Source organism: Ahaetulla prasina, chromosome 8, assembly GCF_028640845.1.
Source record: "Ahaetulla prasina isolate Xishuangbanna chromosome 8, ASM2864084v1, whole genome shotgun sequence".
Taxonomy (NCBI): Eukaryota; Metazoa; Chordata; class Lepidosauria; order Squamata; family Colubridae; genus Ahaetulla; species Ahaetulla prasina.
In genome coordinates, this window is record NC_080546.1 from 64,008,467 (window position 1) to 64,023,473 (window position 15,007).

At 45.3% G+C, this 15,007-nt stretch overlaps 1 protein-coding gene across 16 annotated transcripts in view; it reads right to left on the minus strand.

Annotated features, from left to right (window-relative positions):
• Positions 1 to 15,007, minus strand: part of CC2D2A (coiled-coil and C2 domain containing 2A) — a 300,925-nt gene that overhangs the window by 223,823 nt on the left and 62,095 nt on the right. For 10 of the 16 annotated variants that reach the window (XM_058192299.1, XM_058192308.1, XM_058192307.1 and 7 more), the window contains 3 exons: positions 7,139 to 7,215; positions 4,764 to 4,865; positions 306 to 494 (listed from right to left, as the gene is read on the minus strand). In XM_058192299.1, coding sequence (XP_058048282.1) covers positions 306 to 494; positions 4,764 to 4,865; positions 7,139 to 7,215 — 368 coding nt within the window. Of the gene's footprint in view, positions 1 to 305; positions 495 to 4,763; positions 4,866 to 7,138; positions 7,216 to 7,864; positions 8,011 to 15,007 lie in introns of those variants that run through there. The other 6 variants (XM_058192301.1, XM_058192302.1, XM_058192304.1 and 3 more) reach the window with 4 other exon arrangements.

Here is a 15,007-nt window from a genome sequence, read left to right on the forward strand (position 1 = left end):
AACTTTTTTCTAAATACGATTACTGTAGCTGTAAAGGATATATATGTCAAAAAATGTTTGACCTTAACAAACTTGGTGATTTCAGCCACAAATAAGCAATTTTTCAACATCTTTGGCTTAAATTCTCTATTATATGTAATCTAGGACTCAATGTCTCAAGATATGATACCCTATGTACATCAATGGAGAGAGAAGGGGAGAGGCATGATATTAACTACAAACTTCCAAATTTCGTTTACAAAAAAATGTAATCAGTCAACTACATATTTGTTTTAAAAGATGTGAACATGCTTCTTCATGATTACCATTTCATTCTCTTCTTGTTCTTCCTGGTTGCTGAGTGTAGATTTCTGGTTCTCCCTGCCCTTGTTATCTAGATCTGATGCATTCTTTTCATTGTTTTCACCGTCATCTCCTACATTCTCTTCCTCAGGGCCAAAATTGAAAGTAAAGAAATTATAGGCTTCTTCAGAAGAAGGATAATCCATCTGAATCTAATGAAGAAAAGTAATTTAAAAAAAAAATAATACAACTCGAGAGCTAACTCTGTAATAGAATTAAAAAAGATTACTGTTTTTCCTTCATAGAGAATTACAACAGTAACTATGCATTTCTCAGCATTACTCATCAAGCACTCTTCTCAAAAGCAAATGTTTCTGCACACATATACCAATTTTCATTCAAAGTTCTCTTTTGAACTGTTGAGTGTCCAAAACCAGCATTCTTTAATTCTGAACCCTATCTAAGTTTCTTACTACCCCCTTAAAGCTTTAATCTTTCCAGGCCCTGTTGAAGGCAATACAAAAATTGAGTTGAAATGTAACACTGACCCTAAACAAACATTCAGAAACAAGGTTGCAACTAAAAGCCAGCATGCATTTGTTAAAAACAGATCATGCCAAACCAATCTTATTTCATTCTTTGACAAAGTGATTAAATTAGTAGATCAGCGAAATGCTGTGGACTTAGTATACTTAGACTTCAGCAAGGCATTAGACAAAGTAGACCACAACCTACTTCTTGGTAAGCTAGAAAAATGTGGGATAGACAGCATCACCACCAGATGGATTTGTAACCGGCTGACAAACCGTACACTTCATTATCTTCATAAATGATTTAGATGAGGGAATAGAATGGGAACTCATCAAATTTGCAGATGACACTAAGCTGCCAGGAATAACCAACACCCCAGAAGACAAGCTCAGAATTCAAAAAGATTTTGACAGACTTGAACAATCGGCCCCATCCAACAACATGAAATTTAATATGGAGAAAATCAAGTTTTTACACTTAGGCAGGAAAAACCAACAGTACAAGTACCAATGGTACAAGTACAGATTAGGCAAAACCTGGCTCAAAAACAGTAACTGTGAGAGGGGTCTTGGAATCCTAGTGGATGATCACTTAAACATGAGTCAGCAATGTCACAGCAGCCAAAAAAGGTAATACAATCCTTGGTTGTGTAAACAGAGGCACAGAATTAAAATCACATGAAGTATTAGTACCACTTTATAAATTGTTAGTAAGGCCACACCTGGAATACTGCATCCAGTTTTAGTCACCACATTATAAAAAAGATGTTGAGACTTTGGAAAAAGTGCAAAGAAGAGCAACTAAGATGATTAAAGGCCTGGAGACTAAAACATATCAAGAATGGTTACAGGAGTTGGGTTTGGCTAGTCTAGAGAAAAGGACTAGGGGTGACATGATAGCAGTATTCCTGTATTGAGGTGGTGTTTGGGCTAGAAGACCTCTAAGGTCCTTCCAGCTCTATTCTGTTTGAAACACCACTTCTCAATCCATATTCCATATTGGAGGATGTTTATTTCTGTACAGCAGTGGTTCCCAACCAGTGTGCCGCGGCACTAAGGGGTGCCGTGAGATCTTTTGAGGGTGCCGGGAACTTTTGAGCTACAGAGATTTTAAATATCTATTTCCTTATAAGGGTGCCGGGAACTTTTGAAAGGCTTTCCAAGGGTGCCTCAAACAAGAAAAGGTTGTGCCTCAAACAAGAAAAGGTTGGGAACCACTGCTGTACAGGGTTTTAGAGTTTTATATTCACCACCAAAATATACTCCACATTTTTGGAGCACATTATATTTATTTATTTATTTATTTATTTATTTATTTATTTATTTATTTATTTATTTTATTAGATTTTTATACCGCCCTTCTCCCGAAGGACTCAGGGTGGTGTACAGCCGGAATAAAATACAGAATATATACAATTAAAAGAAATTAAAAGAAACTATTAATAAACGGCCGATAATTTAAAAAATTTAAAAATTTAAAATCACTAAAACCCCAATTTAAAATCAACTATTTATGCCAGTCCTGCTTGAGTGAATAAATATGTTTTTAGCTCACGACGAAAGGTCCGAAGATCAGGCACTTGGCGTAAGCCAGGGGAGTTCGTTCCAGGCGTCGGTGCTCCCACAGAGAAGGCCCTACTCCTGGGGCCGCCAGCCGACATTGTTTGGCGGACGGCACCTGAGAAGGCCCTCTTGGTGAGAGCGTACGGGTCGATGGGAGGCATAAGGTAACAGCAGGCGGTCTCGTAAGTACCCGGGTCCTAAGCCATGGAGCGCTTTAAAGGTGGTAACCAGGATCTTGAAGCGCACCCGAAAGACCACAGGAAGCCAGTGCAGACTACGGAGCAGTGGTGTTACATGGGAGCCACGAGCGGCTCCCATTACCACTCGCGCAGCTGCATTCTGGACTAACTGCAGCCTCCGGGTGCACCTCAAGGGCAGCCCCATGTAGAGAGCATTGCAATAATCCAGCCGAGACGTAACCAGAGCGTGAGTGACCGTGCATAAGGCATCCCGGTCAAGGAAGGGAAGAACTGGCGAACCAAGCGGACTTGGTAAAAAGCCCTCTTGGTGACGGCCGCCAGATGTTCATCAAAGGACAGCCAACCATCCAGGAGGACGCCCAAGTTGCGAACCACCTCCTTTGGGGCCACTAACTGGCCCCCAACAGTCAGCTGCGGGTGCAGCTGACTGTACCGGGGTGCCGGAATCCACAGCCACTCCGTCTTGGAGGGATTGAGCTTGAGTCTGTTTCTCCCCATCCAGACCCGTACGGCTTCCAGGCACCGGGACAGCACTTCGACCGCTTCGTTGGGGTGGTCCGGGGTGGAAAAGTACAGCTGAGTATCATCAGCGTACAGATGATAACTCACCCCGAAACCACTGATGACCTCGCCCAGCGGCTTCATGTAGATGTTGAACAGGGTAGGCGAGAGAATCGACCCTTGAGGTACCCCACAAGTGAGGTCCCTCGAGGACGACCTCTGCCCCCCTGTCAACACCGTCTGCGACCGGTCAGAGAGATAGGAGGAGAACCACCGATAAACGGTGCCTCCCACTCCCAATCCCTCCAACCGGCACAGCAGGATACCATGGTCGATGGTATCAAAAGCCGCTGAGAGATCTAATAGGACCAAGGCAGAGGAACAATCCCTATCCCTGGCCCTCCAGAGGTCATCCACCAACGCGACCAAAGCCGTCTCCGTGCTGTAATCGGGTCGGAAGCCAGACTGGAACGGGTCTAGATAGACAGCTTCCTCCAGGTGCCAGGGAAGCTGCCATGCAACCACACTCTCTACAACCTTCGCCACAAAGCGAAGGTTGGAGACTGGACGATAATTTCCCAAAATAGCTGGGTCCAGGGAAGGCTTCTTCAGGAGAGGTCTCACCACCGCCTCCTTCAAGGCGGTGGGGAAAACCCCTTCAACCAAAGAAGCATTTATAATCCCCTGGAACCAGCCTCGTGTCACTTCCTGAGCAGCCAGTACTAACCAGGAAGGACACGGGTCCAGTAAACATGTAGTCGCATGCAACCTCCCCAGCAACCTGTCCACGTCCTCGAGAGCCACAGAATCAAACTCATCCCAAATAACCTCAACAAGACGCATCTCTGCCACCTCGGCTGAATCATCGCAATCATGGTCCAAGCCATCACGAAGCTGAACGATTTTATCGTATAGATAACCGTTAAACTCCTCGGCTCGTCCCTGCAGGGGGTCATCCCGTCCCTCCTGTTGAAGGAGGGAACGGGTCACCCGAAACAGGGCGGCCGGCCGGTTATCTGCCGACGCAATGAGGGTGGAAACGTAGGAACGCTTCGCCTCCCTCATTGCCACTAGGTAGGTCCTAGTAAAGGACCTCACTAGTGTCCGATCAGCCTCGGAACGCTGGACCTCCAAACACTCTCTAGGCGTCTTCTCCGGCGTTTCATCTCTCTCAGCTCCCCGGAGAACCAGGGAGCCAATTGAGATCTGCGCCGGGTCAGAGGCCGCAAAGGCACGACACGGTCCAAAGCCCCAGCCGCGGCCCGTTCCCAAGCCGCAACCAGTTCTTCAGTCGTGCCGTATAATGTGACTCATCAGCAGATTTCTATCTATGGATATGAATGGAAGAAAGGAAAAATATGTCACGATTTTGGGCATCTTGGACATGTGATTTTGGGCATCACATCTTGCATAACTTCTCCTTTTGCATTGTGGGTCATGGAGTTACATCACAACAATCCCCCTCATCTTTCAACTTTGGAAGTAAAAAGCTAAACGTAGCTAATGGTGCATAAATCATATGTATCTGGATCATTTCCTAATCTTTAAGACTCATTATTTATAATTACCATATATTTTTATGTTTTTCAGGGTCACATATGTTCAAGGGTATTTTTTTTAACCATACTCAATTCATAATTCAGTCTTAAATAATCACACAATAAACTGAAAAGCCATCACTCATCACCTGTGATTTTTGTCTGCCTCTTCTAACAACATCACGAAAGTTCACTCTTGCAGATACCTTGCTTTCTTTTCTTTGTACTGCACTCAACAAATGATCACCTATCTACAAAAATATATGGAAAAATTGCATTAATTAACTTATATTGTCTTCTTTTTTTCTGCATAATAAATAAGTGTAGTCAATACTATGGACATATTTTAAATTATGCCTTACCAGGAGATGGAGAAATGAGCGTGCATTAGATTTTTTAATAAGCAGAGAAAATGGAAATATTACGGAGAAAAGTAGAAGATTTTTAAGAATAAATTTTTGTGCATAGCACTAGATCCCACTTCTTTTATTATCAAGAAATGTCAGTTAAGGGAAGCCTGAATATTAGAGGGAAAAAAAATGACAAATCCACTCCAAATGCCAGATACTTTGTTGTGTTCTTTGGTTCATCCAGTGCTGGATCATGTATCACTTTGCATCAGCAGCTCTGACCGATCAAATACACACAAAAACTCAATAGGTCATCAAACAAACCACTTTTGGGAGTTCTGGAAGCTGCCACAAGTCCAGAGAAAATCCAGTTCTTGACCCAGATTTCTGACCTCAAGATTATTTGGATTTCAGGATGTTTAGTCTGCTAATATGAGTTATTTTAATATAATACCAGTTTCAAAGACATCTGTATATTTGCACACTTAAATTATTAACTTTTTTCTTCTAAACAATAAAAGGAATTGCTAATAAATATTACATCAGGGTTCCCCAATCTTTCTGACTTTGTGGACCAGTCTGGGAGGGAAGGTGTTCTGTCCCCCCCAACCACAACCAAGAAGACATGCGAGTTGACTATGTTTGCCAGCAATTTATTCCTACGACAGATATCAGTTCTGGCAATGAACCTGCGATTGCCTGCCAAGTTCTCTTAGCTCCTCAGAAGCCAGCGTAACTGCAGTTAATAAACAGAAATCCAGAAGCCAAATTCTTAGTCTCGAAATATTGCAGCCAAAGTTTCCAAGAGTCAGTTTTTGTCCATCACAAGAAGCTATAGAGCAACTCCTCCTGCTTGTATACCCTGTGGGGTGTGGCTCCGTGACTCAGCACTCTCTAGGCCTGCCCCACCCCTTCTTTTGTTGTTCCCGCCTCTCCTTTCTGCGATACCTGGGATTTAACCAGGACTGATTGTCAGCAGCTGGGTCTTGAAGCATTGCCTGGGAGGGGGAAGGTGCGGGAGAAAGAGGCCTCATCATCTCCTCCATCTGACCTGCCTCTGGGACCTGGAGCGGAGCCAGAGAGGAAGGTCCTGCAGAAGGAAGCCCTGTCGGCTCTTCCCCCTCACTCTCTGAGTCACTCTCTGCCAGGAGGCCTGGCTCGAGAGCCGAAGACACGACAGAAGGAGAGATGGTTCCATCACTCGTGCAAATGGAGTATATGTGCATGTGCTCGCCCGCTGCTGATGCAGGGGGGATGCCCGCACACACACGTTTGCCCGCCTCTTGAGGTGGCCCAGTTTTGAACAGCTCATAGTCCAGTAGTGGACCAGGGGTTGGTAATCCCTGTACTACATTATTTATTAAAATTATGGTTTTCTCTACAATAAAGCATAAGAATTATGAAGGAGCACATTAGAAATACTCCAGAAAGGAAAAAGCTATTAATAAAGCCTTTAAGGAAGAATTTCGGATTTCAGAAAACAGATCTGAACTTTAATACATATTTCAGTGATCCATCCCATATAACAGCAGTGATCTTGTTCAGAGATGGGGAAATTTTAGCGCTGTTCAATTCTCATTTTCAACTCTCATGAAATCTTTCTTTGCTACCATAGAGCAGTAAAAAGGATTACTCTGAAACCAGCTGTCAGGCAAAAATCCAGAAACTGAATTTTTCAACCCCACAGCACCCACTCCCACCACCTTAGAATCCTATTCAGTTGCTAGAAATTCACCATAAAAACCCCAGCATGCCAAGATTAGGTCTGTTTCCATTTTTGTATGTTTTTCATTGATTATTCCAATTTGGGCCAGGTTTGTGTCTGGTTGCTAATGAAACTGTTCATTACAAAAGAGAAGAAAAATGTAGGCTTGAGCAATATTTTGCTTCCATCCAGCCAATCAAAGATATCAAAAAAGATGTGAAATAAGAATTCCATCACAAGGCAACAAGATGGGCAATTCTAATTTGTTCTTCTCAATGACCTCAACCATGGAATTAAATTGATTCTTCTTGAGCTACAGATTATTTTTCTTCTTCCTTTAAAATTACACATAGCTATACTTCTGCCTATCTATTGCATCTCAAATATACCAACAATCTCCAATGTAATTTCTCCAAAGAATCAGGTGTTATGAGAGGCATTATTGGGAATGGGATTTCTGACGTCTTACTCGTGCAGCCTTCAGTTTCTCTCTCATGCGTTCTCGCACGGAAGTTTCTGCAAACTGTGTCCCCGAGGTAGATGGAACTGGAAGCAAACATAGAGAGACAATGACACAATGACAACAATAAGCTCTCTTTTAAAGTTGAATTTCATTGATGGTGCCTTCAAGGAAATGTCCACACCATTTTCTTGAAAACAATATGGTAAAGTTTTTAGCTATCTCTTTCTTTCAAAGATTTGTTTAATCTTTTATACAACTCTGATAGTCATACAGCCAAGTATTAACACATGGCACTTTTTTATTTATTCATGGGAGAGTTACACAAATTCATGTGTCATTACAGAGGGTTGTGAGAGATAGAAAATTCCTGAGTTACAGATTTATTTGTATATTGTTTAAAGATCTTTCAACTACATAGTTTCATAGACAAGCCTTTCCAGAAAGTTAGATTATGGCTTGTTTTTAAACCACACTGCATAACAGAGATGACACTAAGCCTTTCTTACAGAATTAAAGGCATTAAATTTTAGAACAGCTTTGGCTAGAGAGAAATTATGATAGGCACAACTAAGAAAGCTTGCTGAAGACAACAGAATGAATGCAAAAGACATTCTATCCTGGATAAGGGGAGGAAGAACCCAAACTGTCTTTATATCAAAGTTTGTAGACTGAGAGGCATCATGGTTGATTGAATGAGAGTCTTTAAGTAAACTTGTAGCACAGGGAAACTACCTCAGGACTGGAAAAGAGCTGATGTGGTTCCCATCTTCAAAAAATGGTGGGGGGGGAACAGATCCAGAAACTACAGAACAATCAAACTGACATCAATACCTGGGAAGATCCTGGAAAAGATAATCAAGCAACATACCTGCAAGCACCTAGAAGCAAACAAAGTTAAAAATAGTAGCAAACATGCCTTAGCCAAAAACAGATCATGCCAAACAAATCTTATTTCATTCTTTGACAAAGTGACTAAATTAGTGAATTAGCACAATACTGTGGACATAATATACTTGGATTTCAGTAAGACATTTGACAATGAAGACCACAAACGACTTCTTCATAAGCTAGAAAAATGTGGAATAGACAGCACCACCACCAGATGGATTTGTATGGCTGACAAACCATACTCAACATGTAATCCTAATGGAATTATATCAACATGGAGGGAGGTGGGCAGTGGGGTACCCCAGGGTTCCATTTTAGGCCCAGTTCTCTTCAGTATCTTCAGAAGTGATTTTAGATGAGGGAATGAAAGAAGCCCTCCCAGATGTATACCGTCCTTCGCTTTTTGGCGAAGGTTGTTGAGAGTGTGGTGGCATATCAGCTTCCTCAATACCTGGAGGAAACTGTCTATCTGGACGCGTTCCAATCCAGTTTTAGACCCGGGTACAGCACCGAGACGGCTTTGGTCGCGTTGGTGGATGACCTCTGGAGGGCTCGGGACAGGGGATGTTCCTCTGTCCTGGTCCTGTTAGATCTCTCGGCGGCTTTTGATACCATCGACCATGGTATCCTACTGCGGCGGTTGGAGGGACTGGGGGTAGGAGGCACCGTTTATCGGTGGTTCTCCTCCTATCTCTCTGACTGTTCGCAGACAGTGTTGGCAGGGGGGCAGAGATCAACCCCGAGGTGCCTCACTTGCGGGGTGCCTCAGGGGTCTGTTCTCTCGCCTCTCCTGTTCAACATCTACATGAAGCCGCTGGGTGAGGTTATCTGTGGTTTCGGGGTGGATTATCATCTGTACGCTGATGATACGCAGCTGTACATTTCCACTCCGAACCACCCCAAGGAAGCCGTCTTGAGGCCGTGCGGGTCTGGATGGGGAGGAACAGGCTCCAGCTCAACCCCTCCAAGACTGAGTGGCTGTGGGTTCCGGCGTCCCGGTACAGTCAGCTTACGCCATCACTGACTGTTGGGGGGGAAGTACTGACCCCCAGGGGAAGAGTGCGCAACTTAGGCGTTCTCCTGGACGATCGGCTGTCTTTAGAAGAACACTTGACGGCCGTCGCCAGGGGAGCATTTTATCAGGTTCACCTGATTCGCCAGTTGCGCCCCTTCCTTGATCGGGACTCCTTACGCACGGTCACTCATGCCCTCGTCACTTCCCGCCTGGACTATTGCAATGCTCTCTACATGGGCTCCCCTTGAAGAGCACCAGGAGGCTCCAGCTAGTCCAGAATGCGGCCGCGCGGGTGATAGAGGGGGCACCGCGTTGCTCCCATATAACACCCATCCTGCGCGGCCTGCACTGGCTGCCGGTAGCCTTCTGGGTGCAATTCAAGGTGCTGGTTACCACCTTTAAAGCGCTCCATGGCTTAGGACCGGGGTATTTGCGAGATCGCCTTCTGGCACCGATTCCCTCCCAACGACCTGAGCACTCCCACAGAGCAGGCCTCCTCAGGGTGCCGTCGACCAAACAATGTAGGTTGGCGGCCCCCAGGGGGAGGACCTTCTCTCTGGCGGCACCAGCCCTATGGAACGAGCTACCTCCGGGATTACGCCAACTCCTAGACCTCCAGGCCTTCAAACGTGAACTGAAGACTTTACTATTTCACCGAGCGGGACTAGCCTAAGACATATTTTAATGAAATTTTTAAGGGTTTTAATCGGTCTTTGACCGTTTTAGTGATTCGGCCAGTAAATATTTGTTCTTAATTGTTTTTAAATATTGTTATTTATTATATTTATATTGTATTGGTGTGGGTATTTTAATAATTGGCTGTAAACCGCCCTGAGTTCTCGGGGAGATGGTGCGGTATAGAAATGTAATTATAAATAAATAAATAGATAAATAAATAAATAAATAGAAGGGGAACTCATCAAATTTGCAGATAACACCAAGCTGGCAGGAATAGCCAACACCTCAGAAGATAGGCTAAAGATCCAGATGGATCTCGACAGACTTGAAAACTGAGCACTATCTAATAAAATGAAATTCAGTATGAACAAAAGTAAAATTTTATATTGAGGCAACAAAAAACATTTGTACATGTACAGACTAGGGAAAATTTGGCTCAATACCAGTAACTTAAGAGGGATCCTGGTGTGATAATATACAGTTATATATGAGGCAGCAGTATGTGGCAGCAGCCAAAAAAGCCAATGCAATCCTAGGCTGTATAGAGGGACAGACTCAAGATCAAGTGAAGTATTAATACCATTTTTTTAAATTTGAATTTATATCCCGCCCTTCTCCGAAGACTCAGGGTGGCTTACATTGTGTTAAGCAATAGTCTTCATCCATTTGTATATTATATACAAAGTCAGCTTTTATTGCCCCCAACAATCTGGGTCCTCATTTTACCTACCTTATAAAGGATGGAAGGCTGAGTTAACCTTGGGCCTGGTGGGACTCGAACTTGCAGTAATTGCAAGCAGCTGTGTTAATAACAGACTGCTTAGTCTGTTTACAGCTTTGTTTAAAAGCTTTTGTTATACCACACTTGCAATGCTGCATCTAACTTTAGTCACCACAATATAAAAAAGATGTTGTCCGGGTATGAAAGAGTTAACAGCTGTAACCTGAGTTGTAAGCATTGTCAGCCAGAAGCTGATGCAACAGAATGAGGAAGCAGAATGGACCAGAAGCTGCATATATATAAAGCCATTAGAGGGTGTTCCTCCTCAAAGTGTCCTCCTCAAAGCTTTTTCCTCAAGCCTTCTACTCGTGTATGACAGTTCCTGTTATCTCCATTGTATCAGTAGCTGTAAAGGTATTTAACCACGTATATGTTTGTATAGGTCATTGTAGATAAAACCACTGTTAATCTAAGAAAGGCTCTGTGTGCTTTGTACTGTTATTGCTCCTGGATTTATCACAGAATACTAGTTACGCTGCCTAAACTCTGACAGGTTATGGGCCCAGACCAGAGAAGGCCAGAATGAATAGTAACTAGTGAGTAACTAGAGAGAAAGAGAAATCCCAGTGTGAGGTTGCACCAGAGTAAGTGGTTTTAATTGTGGTTAGCAGACAGCATGGCCTCCGTCGCTGTAATGGGAGGCGGTTTCCTTGACTGAGTCTAATTACCCCTCCTGGAGTGTGAAAATGGAGATGTACCTACTGAGGGAGGAGTTGTGGACGATTGTTACTGATCCACCAGCAGTCCTGGATGGTGGGGATCAGAGGAAAAATGAAAAGGCTTTAGCCAACTTAATCTTAGGACCGGGCTATCTACGGGACCGTCTACTGCCGGCCTCTATCTCCCATCGTCCGGTGCGTTCCCACAGAGAGGGACACCTCAGGGTGCCGTCAGCCAAACAGTGTCGACTGGCGGCCCCCAGGGGGAGGGCCTTCTCTGTGGGGGCTCCGACTCTGTGGAACGAACTTCTCCTCGGGCTTCGACAACTACCTGACCTTAGGACCTTTCGCCACGAACTTAAAACCTATTTATTTCGTATGGCTGGACTAGCTTGATTTTTACCTTTAATTTTAATTGAATTTGATGGGTTTTTAAATTTTTGTAATTTTATGGGGGTGTATATTATTTTAATTTTGGGGCAAATTTAAATCAGTTTTTTAAGGGTTGTTTTAACTATTGTGTATATTTGTATTCTATCTGTCTGTTCACCGCCCTGAGTCCTTCGGGAGAAGGGCGGTATACAAATTAAAACATTATTATTATTATTATTATTAATCCTTGCCCTGAAAGATAGTCAGCTAATACACAAGGGGTCTCCAGTCTGCAAAAGAGTGCTGCGAGGCATTACAACGCATGTACTTGAGAGAGATTGCTAGCAGTAAACTCTTGCTGACTAGGCAGTGTATAAGGCACGCTGAAGCCAGGAAATGGGCGTTGGTCCTACCTGAATGCCGATTCTCGTTGGGACTGTGGCATCGGTCAAACATGGGTTGCTATAGCCGGATCTGCCTAGAGACTGAGTCATAGTTTTTTTACCACACCCCTTGTTCCTTCCTGTTGGGCCCAGTTTTGGCGAAAACAGGTCAGAAGAAAATCTCCATCTGGAAGAAACTTCATCAAAGGCAGGGTAAAGGAAAACGTCTCCATCTGGAATAAAAACTCCTTCAAATCATCAACAGACCATGAGCAGGAAGGGAGGGGCTGACCGATGCTGCAGTCCCAATGAGAATCAGCGTTCAGGTAGGACCAACCCCCATTCTCCAGTGAGACTGTGGAATCAGTCAGACATGGGACATACCAAAGCTATTGGCAATCCTAAAGGCGAGATGTCAAAGGGCCTGGAGTGGCCCCCGCATGATGCACCTGCTGCAAGCCTCTCCTTCCGAAGGATGCTTCCACCAAAGCAAAAACATCTAATTTATAATGGCGGATAAAGGGCGAAGGAGTAGACCAAGTGGCCACCTGACAGACCTCCTCAAGGGAGGCCTGCATGGCCCAGGCTGCAGATGTAGCCGCACTCCATGTGGAGTGGGCCGTGATGCATCTGGGAACAGGAAGTGTCTGGACTTGATAAATCATGGCAATACAAGCTCTAATCCAGTGACCAGTGGTCGAGGAAGAAACCTTAGCCCCAAGGGAACCTGGTAAAAAGGAGACAAACAATGCCTCAGATCTCCTGGATGGGGCAGTTCTTTTAATATAAATTTTATATCTAGTGTATGTCATTGTCACTCTAACATGTGAGATGGCCTAGGATAGAAATTAGGGAGCACTACTTCCTGAGCCCTGTGACACCAAGAATTAATCTTGGGAATGAATGAAGGGTCCAGTCTCAAGACAACGGTGTTGGGATGGAACACACAGAGGTCCTCCCTGATGGAAAGGGCTGCTAGCTCGGAAATATGTCGAGGGATGTTATCGCAACTAGGAATGCCACCTTCAGTGGTCATTCGGAGAGGCTCAAAAGGGGCTTCAGTTAAGGCATTGAGAACCTTAGTCAGATCCCAGGTGGGATCTGTGAACTGTTGAGGACCGTAAGTTACCAGCGCCTCGTAAAAACTGTTGAATGACTGGGTGCCATGTTAAGGGCTCCCCTGTGTTACCTGACAAGACCATGGAGATGGCCACCATGTGACATCGGATGGTGCTCTAGGGCAAGCCACGATCCAGACCATCCTGTAGAAACTCGAGCACCTGTGGAACAGAAGCTGAAAGAGGATTAACCTGGTGTGACGTGCACCACTGGGAAAAGGTCAACCAGGTAGCATTGTACAGTCTGACTGTGGAACAGCTCCTTGATGCCTGAATGGTGCAGATGACCCTGTCAGAGTAATTGCTTTTCCGCAGGACCCCCTCAAGTGCCAGGCGGTCAATTGGAGCCACTGGGGCTCCGGATGAAGTACGGCACCCTGGCAGAGGGTGGTCCTTCCTGAGGGTAGCCTCCACGGGCATGATGCTGAGAGACTGACAAGATCTGCAAACCAGGGTCGACGGGGCCAATTCGGGGCCACAATGATGAGTTCTGCCTTATCGGAGATAACCTTCCGAGTTAGTGCTGGTATCAGTGGCAGTGGAGGGAAGACATAATGTAGGCTGGGTAGCCAAGTGAGATGAAGGGCGTTGACCCCTTCCACCCTGGGCGTCGGAAACCTTGCATAATATCGAGGTAGTTGGTGGTTCAGATTCGATGCAAAGAGGTCAATGGCCAGAGTCCTGAACTTACTGCATATGTCGAGGAAAATGTTTGGGTGGAGCTGCCATTTGGCATTGTCCACTTGAGTCCTGCTTAGGTAATCCGCTTGGGTGTTCACAGTCCCCACGATGTGCTCCGCCCGAATGGAGAGAATGTTGCTCTCGGCCCATCTGCCGAGTCGAAAGGACTTCTCCATGAGTCTCCTTGAATGGGTCCCCCCTTGGCAATTGACACGTGCCTTTGCAGCAACGTTGTCTGTCAAGATCAGTACATGCTGATTTTGCAGAAGCGGTTGAAAGTGACTGAGGGCTAGATGGAACGCTTTCAACTCCAGCCAGTTGATCGGAATAGCGAGGTCTGTTGTAACCCAAGTTCCTGGACCCGGACTCCTGGACTCGGATGATTCAGAAAGTGAGGGAGAAGACCTGGCCAGCCCTGCTTCTCGTGAGCCCTTTCCCTCCCTGGCACCCACTCAAAGGGAGGAGGAGGGGCCGGCAAAGCCTGATTTCCTGGAGCCTCCTTCTGATTTGGCAACGCCCCAAGAACAGTTTTGGAGTGATGCAAGATTACGAAGACGTGACCAGCGTGCGCAGCAGCGGAAGAGTTGGGACAAAGCCAAGTCATAATTGTCATGCAGTGACATCTGCAGAGACTATAAATAGGAGGCGGGACTTCCTGGTTTTTTGTCTTGGACAAAGTAATGAATTTGCGCGGGCAATCTGTATCAACGGAGGGAAGAATATATTCGTGAGTAATTCTGGCCTTATCTGTAATTTCCTTGTTATCTCCAGAAACTTGGCGGCCTGTGGGTAGACGTAGCCAGGACATTTATATATATGTAAATAAATCAGAAAAGAGGCCTCTGACTGACTCTTTGCTGGGAGTATTGGGGGAAGGGAAACAGAACATTTTGCCCAAGACCTGACTAAAACATCTTCCACCAAAGATGGACCAGCAGCAGGTACAGCAGCAGTTACAGCAGCTACAAGCAGCTAATCAACAGCTCCAGCAGCAAGTGGCTCACTTGGCAGGCCAACTTGCTGCCAGGAATGTGCCTGCAGCCCCCCCCCATTCCTCCTCCTCATCGCAAGTGCCCGATAACCGTGCCGGATAAGTTTTCTGGGCAGCCTGAGATGTTCCCGACCTTCTTGGGACAGTGCCAGCTCTACATGGCTATGAGGCCAGAGGATTTCCCAGACGACCGGGCTAAGGTGGCCTTCGTGATTAACCTTCTTTCCGGCTCGGCTGCTCGATGGGCCACGCCCCTCTTGCTCCAGGACAGCCCCCTGCTGGCGGACCAACAGCGTTTTTGGCAGCACC